The 23,044-nt window shown below is 39.4% G+C and overlaps 1 protein-coding gene across 2 annotated transcripts; it reads right to left on the minus strand.

The window, feature by feature from the left end:
* Positions 1-159: 159 nt before the first annotated feature.
* Positions 160-7,538, minus strand: LOC120525625 (gap junction beta-7 protein-like). Of its 2 annotated transcripts, XM_039748085.1 has the most exons (3): positions 7,226-7,538; positions 1,161-1,288; positions 160-1,052 (listed from the first exon to the last, which is right to left on the minus strand). In XM_039748085.1, the coding sequence occupies exon 3, from the start codon at positions 1,024-1,026 to the stop codon at positions 256-258; it is 771 nt and encodes a 256-aa protein (XP_039604019.1). In that variant the 5' UTR covers positions 1,027-1,052; positions 1,161-1,288; positions 7,226-7,538; the 3' UTR covers positions 160-255. The 2 variants fall into 2 exon arrangements, with proteins under 2 accessions (XP_039604019.1, XP_039604020.1); XM_039748086.1 differs by lacking the exon at positions 1,161-1,288.
* Positions 7,539-23,044: the final 15,506 nt, after the last annotated feature.

Below are 23,044 nucleotides of genomic sequence, written 5' to 3' on the forward strand. Positions count from 1 at the left end.
TCACTGTCAATAATTTTAACTGAAAAGCTGTTAAGAGATAATCTTTTATGCTTTTCTGCAAAGATGAGAAACATGCTTATTTTACACTTTGCACAATTAATTAAATAGTGAAGCCTGATGACCAGTTTTTCCAGTCACTGACTAATTGTAACTAGATGGTGAACTCTCAGTAACAATTTTATTACAAGAAGCTGGTAATAACTGTCATTTGTATGGTGTTAAAAATGAGTAAACAAACCACATTGAGCACATTGTTCATATGTCTTGAGTTTGACAGATTGCATTTGTTGAGTCTTCTTTCAACATTATATGATCCCCAGAAGGCATACTGTTTAGCTTTGTGTGCTGGTGACAATCACAATGTCTCTTTGCATCAACTGAATCATATGCCTTGACACAGCATTTCCAGCACTGCTTAAGAAAAAGATAAATCATTTCAGAAATGTTCAGCGCGATGCATAAGATGGAAGTCACACCCATGATGTAAAGAAACACTTTTTTTTCTGTAGCTCGTGAAATGTAGCAATCTACAGTGTTTGGACAAGGACTAATTTTACACTGGAGCAGCTGGGGGACTTCAAATCCACTATATAGATAGTAAAATGCTAACAGAAAGCCCACTTCAAAGACTGTTTTGAATAGTAGACTAATAAGATATGTCCACCATAGCCCTCCATCCATCTTTCCTGTGTTTGTATATAGCTTCTTTTTATACCGACTTTCTCTGTGTTGTCGGTATGCAACATGCAGCACCACTAACAAGGACGGTGTGGAGACCATTATCAGCTGCAGGGCCCAGAGTCTAACTTGAGAAATTGGGTAGAAGTGATCAAAGCACACATTCTCACAGCCTGGCTGGTTTGTATTGCACACAAAGTCCTTCTGTTCATCCTTCCAGACTTGTTCTGCTGCAGCTACATAAATCAGAATGCGAAAAATGAACACGACAGAAAGCCAGATCCTCCCTATCACTGTGGAGTACTTGTTTACCCCACTCAGGAGATCTCTGAGAAATCCCCAGTTCATGGTGTTTGACCTCTTTTCAAAAGTAACTGTAAAAAAAAAAAATTATATATAGATATATCAATTAGCTGATCACATACAGTATTGTGGTTAATAATCAGGTGAACCTCTATTATTTGAACATCTCAAAGACTTACATGAGCAGAATTATATTACATGTATTTAGCATGGCAAGGTCCAGTTAGTTACCAGAGTCTTCTTGCAGTCTGAGATGATGAAAATGTTTTGACCTTTAAACTGAATGAGATGTGATGCCCTCCACACTCTAAAAACACAGAATATATTTACAAAAAATAAACAACAAAGAAGTGAAAGTAAATTATTTGCAATATGTACTATGGCTCTCAAAATTATAGAAACAAATTATTTCTTCTCTTTCTAACAAGATGAAATCAAAGTGGACAAAAAAAGAACAGTTATCAAAATCAAAAGTGAATAAAATAACACAGGCATAAAACTGTACAGGAAAAAAATTAGTGAAACTCTAAATATATACAAGAAATGCTCACTAAGGATAACATTAAGCTCTCTCTGTTAACCTTACTCCTAATGCCAGTCGGTCAAAAGACGACCCCTGCTGGGCATCTCTGTTTTATATGCTAGGCCATGTTACCTAACCAATCATAATTCATGTCAGCCGGGCGCTACCAATCAGCGACACAGACAAATCATTCCCTACACACAGCCTCATTTCTGGTACAAGTCCGGTACTTCCTGCTTATGTCTATCTTGTACCCACTGGCAAGCTCATATGAACACGTCCCCACGTTCAGGTAACTTCTGAACTCTCCTTTTCTCTTATAGTTTTCTGCACAGCTGACTTACATGTCTGTTTACCTGCCAGTAACCCTGCTGAAAAACATACAGACTTAATTGGCTGTTGCTCTCGGCAAGCATAAAATAATGCCAGGTTGTGGATGTGCCAGTGCTTGAAGGTTCAAATGGGTGTGATAGGCCTTTTTACACCCAACTCTTAATGGCCAGCAATGCTTCTTGCCACGGTGTTCCTCCATGTTGCTACCACAGTTGTTTCTCTCCCAGATCCTCCTTACACAAACCACACAGGTAAATGTAATTCTCTATAACCAATTATAAGAGAAAAGAAGAAACAAAAAACTATAGTTATTCTTCTTTCACAAAGTTATAAATGTTGCGATATGGCCTATCATATGGGGTAAACTATGGAGCTAATTTTGTAAACAGCTAAAGATCATCTGTTTTATACTAAATTATGTGGTTTACAAGTTTCCAGAATTCATTGTTTGTAGTGTGTTTCTTATTGCAGGATTTAGTCAATCTGCATGTCCAAAACTGCAAAATCTAGTATTCTGATGTCATTGAATTTGTATATAACTCAGTACAGTCATTTAAACTTAGTCAGCATAGAATGTAGCAGGATCAGTCACCTTTATATACTACAGCAGAAACATGGGCTACAGAATTCCATCAATGCAAGACATCTCTCAAAAGATAACCCAAGAAGAATGTCAACGTAAGAAATTCAAACTAAGAACAATTTCCATTCTGCTGCATGATAATGCACCATTCATAACTCTAGGGCTGCAATGGCTGAGCTGAAGACTTGTTGATTCAAAGACATACCACGCTTATGCCATTTGGTCAGATACGACTATTTGTTTCTCAAACTGTAGAAATACATTTGTAAAGCGTGCAATACTAATAATGAAAATGTCAAGTCAGCTACAGAGGAGTGTTTCTACAAACTAGACAAAACATTTTATTTGATTGGCATAGAAAAACTTTGTAAACATTATAACAAGTGTATTAGCATTATATTGAAAGATAAAGCTTTGTTTTATTTCAGTTCTCTTAATAGATAAGACCCAATGTTTTGATCATATATCATATTTTACACACCAGACATCTCAAATTGAAACCTAAAGAAAGGTTATAGCTGTTGATTCCTATTGAATTGCAGATTTGGACCCAGTTTCTCTTTCTAATTGGGGTCTTCATTTAGCTAGATTTCTCATTTCTTCTTTCTTTGTACTCCGTCAAAAAATGGGTCTTTATGAGAACTGTAGAACATCATGTGTTAATGTTATTATTGATGCAAAATGAAATCAATAGAGAGTAACAAAATATCAGGATTTACCTTGTCATAATATTTCTTTTTATCATGAACTACTATAGAAAATAGATATATCAATATTTTTTCTATAGCTTTTAATACAGATAAGTGACTGCAATGTTTTATTCAAATTATTTTAAACTTAAGAATTTACTTTTTCATTAACAGTTTCTTCCTTTACTTGATTCTGAATAGCCTTTTCAAAAAAGTCAATTAACAGAAAAACCCAGGCACTGTTATGAAACTGTTTTTGGCTTCCGAGTGTAAAGAATTAGGATGCCTTGTTAGAAATTTGTTTTGCTTCAGATACATTTTTACATTCATCTGTTATGGATATGTTGAAAGCCTAAGCTTTATGGAATACATTGGCTAAGCAGATTACTAGAAACACTTGTACACCTACCTATCCAATTTGTTATCAATTATCTGGCAGCAGCACAGTGCATAATATCATGCAGACACAGGTTATGAACTTCAGTTAATATTCACATCAAATACCAGAATGAGGAAAAAATGTGATCTCGGTGATTTTAACCATGACATGCCAACACTGGCTGTAGATTTTAACCAGACTGGTGCAAAACATCCAGTGAGTGGCAATTCTTCAGATGGAAACACCTTGTTGATGACAGAGGAGAATGACCAGACTAGTTTGAACTGACAGAGAGGTTATGGTAACTCAGATAACCACTCTGTACAACTGTGGTGAGCAGAAAAACTTCTTAGAATACACAACTCATCAAAGCTTGTGGCGGATGGGCTACAACAGCAGAATTCTATGTTGGGTTCCATTTCTGTCAGGCAAGAACAGAAAGCTAAGGTTACAGTAGGCACAGGCTCACTAAAATTAGACTGTTGAAGAAAGGAAAAATGTAGCCTGATCTGATGAACCTCATTTTCTGCTGAGGCACACAGAGGGTGGGGTCAGAAGTTGGTGGCAAACAGCATGAATCCATGCATCAAAACTGCATTAAGTCAGCAGTCCAGGCTAGTGGTGCTGGTGATGTAATGGTGTGGGGAATGTTTTTTGCACAATCTGGGCTAATACCAATTAATCATCCCTTGAAGGCCATAGCTTATTTGAGTATTGATGTCGACCATCTGCAATCCCTTCATGGCCATAATTTACCCATCTTCTAACGGCTACTTCAGCATGATTATGCACCATGTCACAAAGTAAAGGTTCTCTCAGAATGGTTAAATAAACATGGGAATGCCTTAATTGAGTTCTTTAAATTCTGGAAATATGTAGTTCCCACAGAATAGTGGCCTGGGGCAGACTTTTACATTACACAAGTGTCTACATGAACTTCCTCAGTGGGTATTCTGGTTTCCTCCCATAAATTAAGAGATGTGTGGAATAAGTTGACTGGTAGATCTACACTGCCCCCCTATTAGTGACCGTGAATATGCTCCTCTTTCCCCAACCCACTATATCCTAACTACAAGGTCACGGGGGTCTGCTGGAGCCAATCCCAGCCAACACAGGGCACAAGGCTGGAAACAAACTTTGGGCAGGGCACCAGCCCACTGCAGGGTACACACACACACACACACACACCAAGCACACACCAGGGACAATTTAGAATCACCAATGCACCTAACCTGCATGTCTTTGGACTGTGGGAGGAAAGCGGAGGAAACCCACGCAGACACAGGTAGAACATGCAAACTCCACGCAGGGTGGACCCGGGAGGCAAACCCGGGTTCTATAACTGTGAGGCAGCATCGATACCCACTGCGCCACCCATATATATTGGGAAAAAGGCGCTTTATATCGCCCGACCCGGCACAGACCACGCAGAGGCACGTGTTCACACTCAAGAATTTTATTTTTATTTTCTTCAGCCGTGGGCACACGTCTTCCCCGTGTCCCACAGGTCCAACACAGTCCAAGCACAAAAACCCAAACACAATGCAAACTTTCCTGCTCCACCACTCCTCCCAGGCAACCTCGTCCTCTTCCTCCCGATTCTGGCCTTGATTGCTGGGAGGCAGGCCCTTTTATACCCCACCCGGAAGTGTTCCAGGTGCCTGACCAGCTGGTCTTAATTGCACCTCCGGGTGGGGCTGATAAACCGATCAGTGTGGTGGCTAGTTCTCTGCAGCACCCCCTAGCGGCCACCCCATCTCCCAACCGGGCAGCTGTGGTGGACACGGGGGAGATTGAGGAGAGATCCACGGCCAGGGAGACTGCCCCCAAGCGCCCCGGGGGAGGTACTGCCATGGCCATGATAGCTCCCCCGGGACGTATGCAGCAGAGGCGTCCCGGCCAGGCATGGAACCCGGCTGTCTGTCACAATATATATATATATATATATATATATATATATATATATATATATATATATATATATATAGGTATATATATATAATATACATATTTATAGGTATATAATATTTTCCCAATTTACACTGTGTTAAGTGTATGAATAAACAAAAAAAAAACAGAATCTCATTATATTTATCACTGCTGAAAAAAAGAGTTCTGTTCAGTATTCAAGATCCTATAGACAAAAAACTATTAAAAAGATCTTGCCATTAATATACTGAAACAGGAAACATCTATGTTAATGTACTATTTAAGAATTTTAAAATTAGATTTAGTATTTTTGGTTTGAAATGTATCAAAAACTTTCTGAATTGTTTTTTGCCCAAGCAAAATTAGCCAGATTAAAAAATTGGACTAATTGGCAATCTGGAATATTACCTGATTAAGTGATTTTAGGTTTCAATTTAAATGATTAAAAAAAAACAACAAAAGATTTTTAGTATAATTCAATTTAACAAACACTTCTGTCAGGAAAAACAGAGGGACCAGTGTCATTGTATGTAATGTAAATGAAGGGGAGTTACACAAAATGAATTGTCTTTATTTGTTACTGGTGATTTAAAAAAAATTATATTCATAGATGACATTGATAAACATGTTTACTGTGTTAAAACTCACATGATCGAAAGAATACAGAGTGAGAAATGCTTTGTGTAGGCTAACAGAGTCAAGATACAGTATATATGATTACTTTGGCTACTGTTTTATCTGAAAACGTGTGATATAATAATGTCACGGAAGAGGAGTTTTAAAAAATACAAAAAATATTTAGTTAGATATGATTTTATAAATAATTGTGTAAAGATGGTTTGCTTTCATGATCATTAATCATATGTAAAATAAATTTACTTTCATTAAACATTAACCAGTAAACTGATCACTTTTACCATAAGAACCACTATGGAAGTAGTCACAGCTTAAGTGTTAAAATCACACATACAACTAGACGTAGTAAAACGCTCATCTGTCTATATTTTAAAATAAAGCATTTTCTTTTTTCACATTTATCTACCACATACTTAAAATATGTTTATCCGCCTATCTTATCAAATATACGTTATCTCAAACACAAGTCATGTAGCAGCATAGATTTTAAAAATAAAGAACAGCTACGGCAGTCGATTCTACCCGGCCTCCTTTACAAATCTCTAATTTCTGCACTCCACTAAGTAACTTGTTTTTTCAGTAAAACAGTACGATGACAACAGAGGCTTTAGTAGGGAAGCGGGGACCTGATGAGCCAATGCCTAAGCTTTGCTTTGCGTCTTCTTCACCTGTAGCACCTGCCAACCAAGAAACGTAATGAAGAACATCGGTTAAACGAGAAACAGAAGCAGAATTCATGAATAAATGATGACCGGAGATGAGATGGACGCGCTGCGCTTCTAAACTAGCCGACACGCTGACAAAATGCGCTATGCTTCTCACGTCACTCCAAGTCCGTTGGTATTAATTTTGTTCAAACTGAAAGGCCGGGGGTGGGAATGACGCCGAAACAATATGGAACTGAGATGTTGGAGGGCAAGAATTAAACGAAAAACTTTAGCCGCGATGAAATGACAACTGAATGTCCTAAACGCGCTAATCCGAACAGATCTAATAAAAACGCCGAATTTTCTTCGTGTGGTTGCAACACGAACAGGTGTGGGTTGAAACACAAAAACACACATAACAAACATACATCCCTACATTCAGGTGGCACGAAAAATAAAACCACATAGCGATTGAGGTGGCAAGAACAAATGCCTGGAGGATGGCGAGAGGAGAGGGTCGCTTACCTTGAGGCCAGCTGTCCGGGCTACGCGCGTGTCTCCTTTAACCGCGAGAAGACAGGCGCTCGTATCCAGGATGCACGCAACCCGACCCTATTTTGACAGTCAGATTTACCTGGGTGCTATGAGAGTCCTTTACTAAAGCAACACAGTGCTGTACACACCCTCCGAGGAGGCGGGGCAGGAGCACGCGTGTGGGAGTGCGTCTCGTCTGTTATTTGGCGGATCACTGCTGGACAGACGGACAAAGACTGCCAGCCCCGTTCCACTTCCTTGGAAAAGCCAAACTTTCAATTGTCAGCCCTGTACCAGTCAGTGTTCTGCTCTATATGGCAACATAGAAAAATAGGTAGGTTACATTTTCTTAAAGCCCCACAACCCTGAACCCTATAAAACGTCTGATATGCTACAACCATGGTAAATAGCTGTAAAATATTTTTTTTTCAGGGGCTAAATTAGAACCAGACACAGATTTAGTCAGCATAATTTCAAAATGTTTTCAGTAAACATATGAGGAGAAAAAAAAACTAAGGTGAGGAATGTTGCTGGGGGAGTTTTAAATCGTTAAAAATTAAACATGGGGAAAACAAGGTGGGGCAGCTGGTAGGGTAGCCGACTCAGAGAAAACTGAATTTACCAACTGCAAGTAAGAATGACACTGTTCTAATGTACATGAGACAATACTACTGCTGCTGCTGCATGTTCTCTCTGTGCTGATGACTTTCAACTGTGGCTGAACAACATGAAGTCATACTATTTGACTTCTCTAATTTCTCATTTCCACTAGTACAAGAAACCAGGAAGAAGCAGGCTAAATCTGGATCCCATTGTTTTTTTATTTACCCTGACAATCTCTCAAAGGTTCCTGGAACCATGTATGAAACTCTGTGGCTTGCATGGCTCCTGCTCTTTATGTTGAACCTGTGTCCACAGGAATACTTTCAACAAAGTCACAGTCATATTGCAGTCAATAACTGGTTTCATGCACAGATAAAGCTCAAAGGACTGTTGCTATGTGGTTTATTAAAACAAAAAAAAAAAGAAAAATTAGTTTCTATAGACAGTTTTGATTTGTGCAAAATTCACTGTACCAAGTATATGTTTGCTTTGGTGCAAATAATGGTGCCCCTGGCCTTTGTGGGGTAGTCCCTCTCTTGTGCCAAATGCTGCTAGGAAAAAGACTCAAGCCACCACTTCACTGTGTAGTGGAAGAGATAGGATTGGAAAATGAATGGAAAAATTGATGAATGAAGAAGAACAACATGCCAGTTAGTTATTCAGCTACTGCCGACTATCCAGGATAATGACTCTCATTCCTTGAGTGAGGTCTTGACTGAACAGTAACAGACTTGGGCAACTGCATTTCTTCAGAAATGTAAAATCATTTCTACCCTTAGCCATCAGGCTTTATAATGAGTTACCCTTCAGCAAAGGAGGCATTGTTCCCTGTATGCTGAATGGTACTTAGCTGGTCAAGCAAACATGTTAAGAGATAATAATGCTATGTGCAATATACAGTGCCAATGACAGACCCTCTGTACTGTGAAAATGTAACCTTTAAGTATGTGCATTTCTAATCTAATCACTTTACACTAAGAGAATACCTAAACTTTATTCACATAATTATAGATAATTCTTGTTAGATGTTGTGAGGTGCAAATTAGGGAAAGGATAACTGAAGAAAACTTGGGGGGGGGGCAACTGGGTCACCCCATATACTGCCAAAGTCCAAAAAACGGAACAGAAATTAACTTGTATTGATGTAACTGAAATAAGGTGTAACAGTTGCCCTACTAAGCTCTACAGCTGTTCAAAACTTTCAGCTGTCAGGTCAGGGTTGGGGAGCTCCATCAAGTGGGACTGCAATCCTCAGACTGAGACATTATCTTTCGGGAGCTCTTTAATTGGTTTTATCCCGACTGAAAGTGGCACTAAAAGTTCACAGGTTAGTGAAGTATTCTGGAGACTGCTTGTGGGGCAGTGGTTAGTATTGCTTTCTCACAGAACTAGGCTTGGTCATTCTTTCTGTGAGTTCTGCAAATTCCCCTTATTGTGAGCACTTAGTCTCATTTTCACATTCTAACAATAAGCAAATTAGGCTGATTACCCATTCTAAATTTGCCATGTATGACACCCTGTCCATATTTGCATCTAGCCTTCTGCCTGATGCTTCTGAAACAGACTTGAGGCATCCCATGGCTTTATATTGGAAGATACAATTTGGGAAATACATGGAGGGCTGGTAGAATATTTGATTAGTGGCTAAGCCATTGTTTTTTAAAACTAAATAATTGCTGGTTCAGTTATCACCTTTGGCAAAATACATTCATTCTAAATGCTTGTTAGTCTTTTTGCAGAAAGTTGTCAGAGTACTATTGGATAATAATAATAAATATGTGAATGCTTTCAGTTTTAAAATGGAGAAAGTGCTGAATAAGTTATTCAAGTGTATACTGAGTTTCTGTCCATTCTACAAATATGTTTTTTTTCCATTAAAGAATCATGTGGTTTGAGTGCAAGATGCAGGTAATACGAGTGCTTTTCATTATGCACGGCATGTTAAGCAATCAGCAGATTTTAATCTAATCTGCCATTTAAGGAAAAAACAGGCAATTCAGAGGACTGAGTCTTAAAAAAAACAAGACAATTAAAAAGGAGGGAAAAGAGGCCAATTAAGAGCAGAAGTTGGTCACTGATCAAGAAACTGGTACAAAGGAATCCCTGCACCCCCTGAAGCCCTCCAGGATCAGAGTTGGACACCCCTGCCTTATACCATTCAGGACTCTGTAGAGCCCTACGTTTGTCTGATAGCTCTCTGTTCAAGTTAAACCTGGGTTTTTGTCTGTACTTATTTCATGCTCCCGTGAGCCAGAAATTAATAGGTTAGAAAATGAATGGATGGGTGGCACTATTGCTCACAAGAGTTTGACATCAAACAAATTAATTTATTTTCCTATTGTGTTGTTCAACAAACATGTAAAAGTGAACTTCTTGTATTCTGAAGACATTTTTGAAGAAAACTCAAGTTAGCAGCAGCATTCTGAAAAACACATAAGAATTAATAATTGATCATCTTGTCAAAATACAGAACATACAGTAAACAAAGTCTTCTTAAGAAGGTAATCTGTCATTTTAAGTAGAGGCCAACCTGTAGAGCAACCTAGTCTTAACTCAGAGAATAAACTGTTTGCTTACTCATGAACATTTGATCGTGAATTCCAGATTTGTTGTTTCATCAGCTCAGGAGTGTTTTGGCAATGTATTGAACTGTGACTATTTTTATGAAAAGGTAGCTAGCACTGTTTGCTGAATCTAACACTGACATTTAGACAGAAGATATCTTTATAACACAGGGGAAACTTCTAAGCAAAGTAAATTGAAGTATTAAAACAGTAACCAACGTTCTGCTCTTATGAGGCCCACCTAAACAGTTGCCAGGATCCTTTTTATTTAAATTTAATTTTAATTTGGCAGTCTCTTTCAGTCTCATCTTTGACCTATGGCCCTTCATTTTCTTTCCTAGGGAGATGCTGGCCTCCTTTGATATCAAAGGTCCGTAGACCCTAACTTCTGTAGTCATGGGTGTCTCTCTTGCAACCAGCATATGAGAAAAATGTGGCTTTCTAGCACCAAATATTTGACATACCTGTACTACTGCCAAGTAATATTCCGTTCAGATCTGATACTGTGGCAAGGAGACAGTTTCCTTCTTCTCAGACATCTTCTTCAGGACACAACAGTCTCCTTCCACAGGCAGGCAGTGTGGTGCATTGGTTAAGACTTTGGACCTCAAACCCTGAGGCTGTGGGTTCAAATTCTGCCACTGAGGCTGCGTGACCCCGATCAAGTCATTTCACCTGCCTGTGCTCCAATTGGAAAAAAAAATGTAACCAATTTTTTCTCAAAAACTGTAAGTTCCTTTAGATAAAGGTGTCAGCCAAATAAATAAATGTACTACCACCCAAATCTCTAGTGCCCTGGGCTAGATTCCTGGTGAAATTTCTATCTGTGTAGAGTTTGCTGATATCTCCTAGTCACTCTGGTTGTTTGTCACTTATCAAAGATGTGTATGTTAGGTTAATTGGCTTCTTTAAATTGGCTTGGAGCATGTAAGCATGTGCCCTTTGCTTTATTGGTGTCTCAAAGGTGGTTCTTTTCTTCCTATCTTGTTCCCATTGTTGCCAAGATAGAGTTTGGCTTGCCTAGACCCTGTAATGGAGGAAGCAAGTTCAGAAAATGGATGTTTGAATGAATCAATAATTTCTAATAGTACCTTCATCAAAAACTTCACGGTTGTTGTTCACATAAATTCTTTGAGGGACAAATATTATGGTTTGCTTTTATGTGTTTTCTTATTGGAATGTAATATGGAATGGTGTTCCTTTACATAAGTAGGCTGGGTTGCTCATTTTTATTTTTCCTCTCCAATAAGTGGGTTGTTTATATCATGCATTTAGCTTGGAGATACTCAGGTACTAAACAAACCTCAAACCTGTTGCAGTGGAATGGTACACAAGAGGAGGTCACTGACTTAAATGCAAACTGAAACCTTTATAATATATTTTAAGAACTGTTTGTATAAAAACTACAAAATATTTAGTGAAATTCTGATTTAATAGTATGTTTATAGTTATGTTCCTTATTTGATTGTCTAAAAACCAACAGCTGCAAAACAGTAGTCAACTGGTAAGCTGTGTTTTATTTTATGGACTGGTGAAAGCTGAGTAAATATGCCTTTAAAAGATAGATACTGAATTTGGTAAACATGAATAATGAAATCATAGCCATAATAATAAACAGTGATGACAGTGCCCAGTGTTTACTTTAATAATATTTAAACATATTTAAGTTTGTTTGAATAGCTCAACAACTGTCCCACCTTTCCATGAAGGCAATTTTTTTTTAGTGTTTTTGCTCCAGTGCAGTTAGTGCAGAGCTTATCCATCCATGTTGTATCACTCACCTTGAGCTTTCCCTTTAGGTTTGCCGCTACCTCCAGAAACTTGACAAATGTAGATTACATAATAATGTTTAGCAACCTAAAGTAGGAGTTCTGGAACTACTGCTCTTACCAAAAGAAGAAATCCTGTTACACTACACTAATAATGCAGGACTAATGATCAATATAAGGTCTTTGCTGTTTGTTAATATCAGCTGCTCATGTGTCCAAAAACACTTCATCAGAGTACAGTGTTTAAATGATTATCTACAATGCACAATGCTTTGCCAGGTTCTTCTTGTTCCTGTTCATACAAAAAATGAGAACTTTATATTCTTCTGGTAGAGGTGACTTCCAAGTATTTTAAATTCAAAGACAATAGGCAGTTATAAAAGGATATCTACACAATACCGTGATGAGGAAGCATACTTCTTTTGAATTTTACAGGTCTTACAGTACATGTAATTTGATTTTTTATACAGAAGTAATGCTCATTACAGCTTATAGACCAAACAAATAAATTAACCATTACAAAATCAAAATTGGATGAAATGTGAATCTGCAGAGCAGTTGGTGATATAACAGGTAGCAATGCCAGCTTAGTGTAGTGGCACAAGTTTCTTTACTACCAGGGTGTTTTTTTCATGTTATTTTCACATTCTCCTTAAATTTGTGCATTTGTGATTGTCCTGGAGATTTTGATCTCTTCTCAAAGATATTTGGTAAATCTACAATATATTCCTCTGGTTTTGGTGATTGGTGCAATTGTTCACAAAATGCTTTTCTCAGCCCTGCAGTCCAAGTATGTGTCATATATGCTTTCACCATGTTTGACACATTTTAATTATTATGATATTTAACATTAGTTCAATTTCAAAAAACATAACAAATGATACAAATGTAGCATTATCTGATTTAATTTCAGCAATAAAGTATTCTTTTTTATTTGTACTTCAGTTAACACATTACATGTCTTATTGTTTGACATTTGCCTTGTGCTTCAAAGATGTATGAGCTGAGTGACATAAATGTCTGGGCAACATGGACTTTTTAAGACACTAAATAAATTTATTTTGGAGTGAACATATGAAGCATTTCACTTCATAACCATTGTGGATAAACACACACAAGGTGCCCTGTTCAATGGTATCTGCCTCACTCTTATTGCAGCCAGGATAGGCACTGGCAACCAACAATCCTGACATGGATAATTTGGTTAAAACGAATGAGCGATTGGACATACAGCTGTAGCCATATTAATTTCAATCAGAGGATAAATGCAAAGTCTCCATTCATATATCAGGGTTATGTATTAGTGCTGTATTAAAGGTAACTAATTTGCCTATCATTTCAACTTCCTCATTTAATTGCAGAACACTACAAGTTTAAACAACTGCATCTTTTGTAAAACTTTAAAATCCAAATCCAAATAAAATAGAAATGTGTTAATTTTTCTTAATGGGCATATGTGACTTATCGGCCAAGAGTGCAGTTTCATTATGGAGCAAACTCAAAGTAAATTGAAAAAAGAACAAGATGAAAACAAATTTGACTTCTTTGTAAGGGCATATGATGAAGTACAACTGTTTTAAAAGGTTACAAATGAATATAAGGTTGCCAATGCCTTGGATAATATAGATTGGGAGTCCTGCCAAAATGAATCTACAAAATATCTGAGTGTTTTAAGGCACAGTACCTGTCAGCTGATACAGAGAACTTATGGAAAGATGAGATCACAGAGCACGAAATTTGAGTCATTGCCTGATCACATGACAACTAAACATCAGTATTTTCAAAAAGCTTAGCTTTTATGATCCACTATGCTACAGAGCAAGCATTTTCAGATTTACACAGTTTGGAGTGCATTTTAGAAAAAAATTGTTTTCTTTGGTTGAAAATGCTGTTTCAGTGTGGACGAAGGGCCGAAACAAAAAAAGATGCTGTCATGCATGCATACCAGAGGGTCACCTTTCGAGCTCACATAAAGTAGTACCAGTTATGAGAGAGATGAGAGAGGGCACTACTGCTAAAAGACTTATCTCCTGCCTTCACAATCTCGAGAAACTGCCCCTTGATAGCATTGGACCTTTCACAGACCTTTCAGTCTGCACCATATAAAGACAGAGCAATGACAGAGGATGGTGTTGCATTGTGCTGATTGAAGTCTCAAACCTATTTCCCAAATGAAACTAAGAGGACTATTGTCTGTTTAAAACTGTGCATTAAAGTGCTTAATTTTTGTTATTTTTTCAGCATTTTTGTTCTTGTTAAACAGGGTTTTCTTGCCCAGTTGGCACCCCAAGCAACCTATCTTGTCCTGCACCATCATTTCGCCCCGCTACAATGCATTTTCAGATGTATCCATGTTCAGGTGAACTGGACGAAGCCCGTGGTTTGTAACAAATTCTAAAGATTATGATTGATCATACAATAAGTCAGTTAGAAAGGCAGTACTTCAAAAAGTCTGTATTCTAATGTAGAATTTGATGTGATTAATAATATCTTTTATGGTCTTTCTACAAACATCTTTTAACTACATTCCTGAAGAGGCACATTAAATATTGAAATGTCTTTACTTTGAAGTCTCAAGTTTGTTGTTTGTTTTTAATAATATGGTGCGAGAAAACAAAGTATACAGTGCTCCATTTATTCATCCTATATTACTAGGTTTATACTTTAAATGGATTAGTGAAACAGATACATGGATTGCACAATAGCTTGTTATTAGTTAGATATGTAAATTGTATGAAGAAAATCAAATAATAGAAGACAGTAAACTAACAGAGGTTAGTTAAGGCAATGATGGACTTTTAGAGGACAGCAGTATCAACTAAGAATCAAGGTTGGGAAGTATGCTGAGCATTAAAGGTGAATGAAACCAACAAGTTATAACACTTGCTTCTGCAGGTAGTGGAGACTGCTTAGTGCATTGCCCAACCATTGGCAGGGGCACTGATATTCTACTACTTACCATTGCCCTTTTGAAGGAACAGGTATCAGAAAAGTAAGTTGAGAATACCAGCCAGGTTTATCTTAGGGCAGGCACACAATAATGAGCTCTTGGCACTTGGTACTACAAATAAAAACAATTAAAAGTATGTTTGACTGAAAACTTATTATGGTTTGCATGTTAAAATTAAAACTAATAGAGGCAGAAATGCTAAAAAAGTAAAATTATATACTGTAACCTAAAAGTAAAACCACAAAAGGGGATATTCCATTTCCTACAATACCTGTTCCAGTGCTTTTTTGTACTTATTGTAATTTGCTTAAATTACTGGAAATCCATTTCACAATGAAAACAGAAAGTAAAGGTTTCAGTTTCAGTCTTTCACCATACAAAACTTCAATATGTGTGCTGCCTGTTTCTATTAATAGTGCAAATGAATCACCTTGTTGGACGTCTGATCTACAGTACTTTTGTTTGTTTTGGGTTTTTTTTTAACAGAAGATAATCTAATGAAATCATTGCCAAGAATTGAAAAGTATTAATCATAATTCTGCAGACTGATTATATAGCAGTTGTCACACACGTGCGATTAGGGAGCCGCGTAAGGACCTGAACTGTAGCGTGAAAGCGCATGCCAGAAAGGATTGGCAGGGTACTAAACTCTCTCTCTTTTATTCTTCAGAAACAAAGACACGCCACTGCCATGAACCTGCCATGTGTACCTGACCACGCATCACCATTTCTGCCTTCCCTCTGTCGATTCCTGATGACATCATCAATCCTAGAAGCCACCTCGGTTCCTTCCCAGCATCATCTCTGTTCATTTCCAGTCCCTCACCATAAATGTCCCCCCATTCAACCATTCAAGCAGTCTATGTTAGATGAATTATTTCTGTATGAATCTACTTTGGCTTATTGTTTGCAGTATATGGGGCCGGAAAGCCCCAAACCTTTATGAGTATTTTGTCTCTTTATTACAGTGGCGTAGCCAGCAGGATTCTAAAATGTCCGAAAAATGTCTGAAGGACAGGACCTCAACACCGTGTTGTCAGGGATGGCAGCCCAGATCCAAGCTCTGCAGCATGAACAAGTCGCGACGAAACGTGAGTTGGAAGAAACCAAAGCCTCAGCAAAAGCGGTAAGACCCGAGCCACCTCAACCTCCACCTCCTCCTGTCATTCCACTCACTAAGGCAGACAATATAGAATCGTATCTGGGGATTTTCGATCGTACCGCCACCTGGAATCAGTGGCAGCGGACGGAGTGGGCGTCCATAGTAGCGCCGTACCTGAAGGGGGCCGCGCAGCGGGCTTATTGCGATCTCCCCGAGGAGGAAGCCATGAATTATGATCTCCTAAAAGCTGAGATATTCAGCTGCTATGGCATTACATCAGACCAGCAGGCGAGTGAGTGGAGGAATTGGCAGTTCGACCCTGATCGCCCTGCCTGAGCGCAAGCATTTGATTTTTGGGGCAAGATGGGCCGCTGGCTAAGGCCAGAAGGACCCCAGGCACACCGAGTGGTTGAACAGGTGGCATTTGAAGGCTTAGTCAATTCTATGCCTAATTATCTCACCCAGCAGGTCCGACGACACCCTTACAAGGATATGAAGGGCCTCTTAAAGGTCCTGGAGCGTCAATTCGTGGTGCACCGAACCAGGGGGTCGGAAAGGCCAGCTCATAGAGCTTGACAGGGGCTTGCTGTTACCCCCGAGCCCTCCCGCCACGCTGTGGAAGCTCCAACAAAGCACAGAGAAAAGCCGACCGCGCCGTGCTGTTTCAAGTGTGGTGAGGTCGGACATCTTCTGCCAGCCTGTCCTCTAAACATGGGGAATGTAGAACCGATGGACTGCAGTTGGGCCACCAGTGAGAGGTATTGTGCTCTGTCTAATCCTCTGGCGATTCCGAATTTGGGAGTGGTATTGGTGAACGTACATACGGTTGTGGCTTTATTTGACACTGGCAGGAACATTACCATTGTAGCTTGCCGTTTTATTCTACTGCAACAATGGCTATGCCAATATACGAAAGTTACATGTGTGCATGGATAGACCAGATCATATAAGTCCGCTCATTGTTACATTTCCTGGGAGAGAAACTTGACTTGGCTGTCTGTAGCTGTGTTACCTGAACCTCCCTTCCCAGTAATTTTAGGACACAGCTGGTCTCAGATTAACCGCGGTAGAATAAAAACCACTCCTGTGTCCAAGTTGGGTGTTATTATGGAGGGGCAGGGAACCCTCCCCACGGCCCCACGCCATGTATACCGGCGCACATTGATGATGTAGGCGGGAGGGAGGAAAATACTCAAGCGATGGACCCTAACCCGGAAATAGCTCCAGGTGAGGGCCTGAGCGGTGAAATTAACACCTTTTCAAGACATATTGATCCTTTAGACAGTATGGATCACCAGTTTAGATCTACACCCACCTCGTTTAAATGGGAGCAGTGGAATGATGACTCCCTAAAGTTCGCCCGGAATGCTGTTGTGTCTGTTAACGGCCAAATGGCTACTAGTTCCCTGCCACCGGAGCCCTACTTTGTATTGGACAATGATCTGTTGTATCGAGTCGCAAATCATGAGGGTGAGGTTCGGAAGTTGTTGCTAGTACCGAAGACCTTCCGGCGGGAGGTTTGAGAACTAGCTCATGCCCACCTCCTAGACGCCCATCTCGGGGCCGAAAAATCGTTGGAGAGAATTATACTCCGTTTTTATTGGTCTGGAATAAATGAGGAGGTCAGACGTTTCTGTCAGTCCTGCCTGGAGTGTCAGATACGTCAGATTCCAAGGAGGGGCTGCGCTCCTCTTGTTCCAATTCCCCTAATCGATATTCCCTTTGAAAGGATCGGTATCGATCTTGTTGGACCCCTGGAGCCCTTCGACCCGTGGCCATAAATATATATTAGTCATGGTGGATTACGTGACACGATACCCAGAGGCGGTTCCATTGCGCTCCGCTAATACAAAAAGTATTGCACGGGAATTAGTCTTCTTTTTTCCAGAGTGGGAATACCTAAAGAAGTCCTTACGGATCAAGATACTCCCTTTACTTCAGATACGTTCAGGGAGGTGGCCAAGTTACTCCGTATTAAGCATCTGAAAACGTCTGTCTATCACCCGCAAACTGATGGGTTGGTAGAACGGTTTAATCAGACGCTTAAACAGATGCTGCGCAAAGCAGTCAGCACAGACAGTAGGAACTGGGACCAGCTTTTGCCTCTCGTGCTTTTTGCCTACCAAGAGGTACCTCAAGCCTCCACAGGTTTTTCCCCTTTTGAGCTCCTGTATGGACGCCAGCCCCGGGGACTATTGGACATAGTAAAAGAAGGATGGGAAGACGAAATTCCCCCTTCTACTAATGTATTAGAATATGCTGCGCAACTGCGCGATAGACTAAGCAAAATTTGACCTGTTTTAAAAGACCATATGATACGTGCTTAAAAAGCGCAACCGCGATGTTATAACTGGAATTCGGTCCTCAGGGAGTTTCACCCTAGAGATCGGGTAATGGTGCTTGTTCCCACCTCACATTCCAAATTGTTAGCTCATTGGCAGGGCTCTTATGAGATCAAGGAAAGAAAAGGGCTCGTCGATTATTTGGTGAAACAACCGAATCGTTGACTGAGTGAGAGGGTCTACCATGTGAACTTATTAAAGCCATGGAGAATTACGGACGAAGCTCCGAACTCTGGGATGGCCCTCTCCCTTTTCACAGGCCAGTCGGCTCTTAACTTCGGTCCAGAGCTGACAAACCAACAACGACAGGAATTAGAGCAGACCATAGTAGCCGTCCCTGAAGTAGTTAGCGAATCACCTGGCCGCACTTTGCTGATTGAACATGATATCATTACCGAGCCCGGGGTGGTAGTCAGGGAACGACCCTATCGCCTCCCGGAAGCCAAACGCGAGGTAGAACTGGAAATCCAACAGATGTTGGACCTGGACATCATTGAGGAAAGTCACAGTCCATGGTCCAGCCCTATCGTCCTCGTTTCCAAACCAGATGGCTCATGGAGATTCTTCAATGACTTTAGACATCTTAACCAGGCCTCCAAATTCGATGCTTACCCAATGCCTCGGGTCGATGACCTTATTGAGCGACTGGGTATGGCCCGTTATTTGACTACTCTTGATATGACCAAAGGGTACTGGCAAATTCCCTTAGCAGCATCTGCGAAAGAAGAAACTGCCTTTAGTACCCCTAGTGGACATTGGCAATATAAGGTTCTCCCATTTGGACTGCACGGTGCACCTGCAACCTTCCAACGTCTGGTAGATAGAGCTCAGGCCCCATCAGTCCTATTGTGCCGCCTACCTGGATGACGTTGTCATTTATTCCGGCACCTGGGACGAACATATATTGCAGGTGTTTGTTGTTCTCTCTACGCTAGCGAAAGCCGGTCTCCGCATTAATCCCCACAAGTGTTTCTTTGGCTTAAAGGAGGCCAAATATTTGGGCTACCTAGTGGGGCGAGGACAAGTAAAACCACAATGTTCCAAAATAAAAGACATCTTGGAATGGCCCCGTCCGATTACCAAGAGACAGGTGCAAGCCTTCTTGAGGTTAGCGGGGTATTACCGCCGGTTCGTGCCCTGTTTCTCCGAAAGGGCAGCGCCCTTGACTAATCTCACAAAGAAATGGGCTCCTTTATATGTGGTATGGGATAACAAGACGGAACAGGCATTTGGTGACATAAAGAAGGCCCTGATATCAGCACCTATACTAAAAACCCCTGACTTCGGACACAGGCCTAGGCGCCGTGCTGAGCCAGAGCATCGATGGTGTCGAACATCCCATATTCTACCTAAGCCGGAAACTGTTGGACCGGGAGACCAGGTATGCGGCTGTGGAGAGGGAGGCCTTGGATATTAAGTGGGCGGTGATTCATCTGAGGTACTATCTGTTGGGTCGCAAGTTCACTCTAGTGACGGACCATGCCACCTTCCAGTGGATGGCACTTCATAAGGAGTCAAACCCCCGAGTCACCAGGTGGTTTTTGGACCTGCAGCCTTACAAGTTTACCATTGCTTATTGTCAAGCCAACGCCAATGCCCTCTCCCGGGTTCATGACCTCTCGGTTCATATCATGCACGTGCGATTAGTGGGCCACGTAAGGACCTGAACTGTAGCGTGAAAGCGCATGCCAGAAGGGATTGGTGGGGTACTAACCTCTCTCTCTTTTATTCTGCAGAAAGAAAGACGCGCCACCGCCATGAACCTGCCATGTTTACCTGACCACGCATCACCACTTCCACCTTCCCTCTGTCAATTCCTGATGACATCATCAATCCCAGAAGCCACCTCGGTTCCTTCCCAGCATTCATCTCTCTTCATTCTAGGTCCCTCACCATAAATGTCCCCCCATTCAACCATTCAAGCAGTCTATGTTAGATGAATTACTTCTGCATCAATCTACTTTGGTTCATTGTTTGCAGTATACGAGGCCGGAAAACCCCAAAACTTTATGAGTATTTTGTCTCTTTATTACACAGTCTACAACATAGGTACAACATACCAAATCAATTATTGTGTCAAAATAATAAAATTAAATTTACAATTGCACCATAACAATGATCATCTAAGAAACATAGGGAGCAATTAGATAAACAAAAAAAAATCACATTTGTCCATCAAAAAAGATAACACTAAAACAAAAGGTTTATGAATTTAATTATGTGCATGCTTATTCATCGCATTCCTAGCAATCATATTTTAAAAAGATATCTAATAGCTACCAACTATATACATATATATGTATACAGTAGTTTGTATATATATTTATACAGTACATATCGATTATATATTTATATATACATACACATACATACGGTATATATACAGTGCATAAGTGTATTTGTGGATGTATGTCTAAACACAAATAAACCTTAAATTCATATATATATATTAATTGCATACAAATCTCCAAATTCATCAGAACTACATTTCTCTCCTACTTCCAGTAGTTTTTATAAATGAAACAAAATGGAAGATAAATGTGCCATTGCACTAAAACTCACAATATGCTCAATACTACTTTAAAGGATATTTCCATTTTAAACAAGATAAAAATAATAAATTAATGATACTTTAACTACAGAGCATATAAATGTCATTATTTAACACATTAAATCATTTTTAATTTGTATCCATAAATAGAAGGTAATTTAACTAAGATCCTACAATGTGTAATGATACTGCACTGGATCTTTTCAAAGAGAAAGCGTACAGGAGATTGGTTGGCTCTCTAAAGCAACTTGCAAAATGAAAGTGTGTATCACAAAGTAAAGACTGACATTTTTTTAAATTTTATTTTAATGGCTGTCTCAGAGTAAAATGTTATTTACCTGCTTTCACTGTAAAATGTGAGATGACTACCATGCCCTATTTCAGTGCTTTCAGTTAAATGTTTCATGTTTTATGTTTTGTGTGAGATGTAGAGGTTTTTCACTAGAGATCAGAGGTAATAGTAGCCAATAGTAGGGAACATGGAGTTTTGTCAGCAGGACGAGGGAACTTTATTGATATACGGGTAGTGTTTCTTTGTGGTAGGAGGTAGGAGTTTTCTTATTGGGAGAATGTAATTCTGTTGGAGGGAGAAAGATGTTATAAGACGTATACTGCACCATAGCAGCAAAAAACTGAAAACAAATCTAAAGGTGTCTGTTTACCTTGTATTTTCCACCTCATAACCAGATTCCTGAGTTCCTTGATGTTAACTAAATTAAATCTGAGAGGTTCCAGATGTCTAGAAAACTATTTTCTATAATGTTTATGGGGAAGATGTCACTTAAAGTAATCACAAACCATAAAAATGCTTTGGCATGGAGATCAATGTTATGTAGGACAATGGCTATTACCATGGAGATTCCGTTACTCCCTTCACAAAGACCAAAGTGATTGTTTTATCAAGGTGTTCAGGTGCAACAGGCAAATGTATTTACAAGCAGATAACACCCAATGGGGGTGGTTTTGAATTTTATTTTGCTACTTTATTATATTGTTTTGATCGGTTTCATTTTTATTTTTTTTGTCTTGTTAATTCTATCTTTCATCTCTAGTTTGTGATTCATTTGGGGATTTTTCAAGGCTCAGATTCTTAATCTGCTACCTATTTTTTTGTTTTGACTTTGCTAAGTCAACAATATCTTAGAGGCCTTCTGTAATGCCATCTTGGTCTCAAGGCTGCTACCATTTTTTGAGCATTTGGTTGTGCATTTCTATCTTATTATAAGAAGGTCATGAGGCATAATATCACAGATCAAATGTATAAAGGTTGGCAATGACACTTCCTGTTTCTCTGAATTTGATTCAGAGCAAAGCAAGTTAGTTTGTTGACAGTTTGCTCCTGAATACTTTTTAATGTTAGATTAGGATATTGGGTTTCTGTTCTCTGGTTTTGGTGTAGTTTTGGTTCTCATTACACCTTTACCCTGGTCCCACACACTGCATGACGTGTGATGTCGTCTTGGCCAGATATTTAAATTGAAACTATGTGGTTAGGTTTCATCAAAACTTTGAGGAAATATAGAAATTACCTTGTAAGAGAATTCTTCTTTGGTTAATTTCTGTCTAGTTGATATTAACTATTAGGTTTTTGCAACCTAGCAATTGTTTCTAGCTTGAATTTTCTTCTTAACTCTTCACTTGTGAGTATCAAGTTTGTACACTTTATGTTGTAACATTTGTTCCCATACAGTCCTCTAGACTGGTGTTACTCAATTAGGTTGACCTCCTTTGTAGATTGCTTTGGGTAAAGGTTAAGAAATGAAGAGGGATAGAGAGAAAGAGAGAAAAAGAAAAAAAATCATCTTAGATCTTTTTTTTTTTATCAGGAGCTTTAGCTTTCCTTCCTTTAACTACCTTTCCTTCAGCTTTAGTGTTTGACTTGTGCATTTCTGATCCCACTCTGATATTTTTTTAAAAGTATCCTCTGTC

Source organism: Polypterus senegalus, chromosome 3 (genome assembly GCF_016835505.1).
Source record: "Polypterus senegalus isolate Bchr_013 chromosome 3, ASM1683550v1, whole genome shotgun sequence".
Classification (NCBI taxonomy): domain Eukaryota; kingdom Metazoa; phylum Chordata; class Cladistia; order Polypteriformes; family Polypteridae; genus Polypterus; species Polypterus senegalus.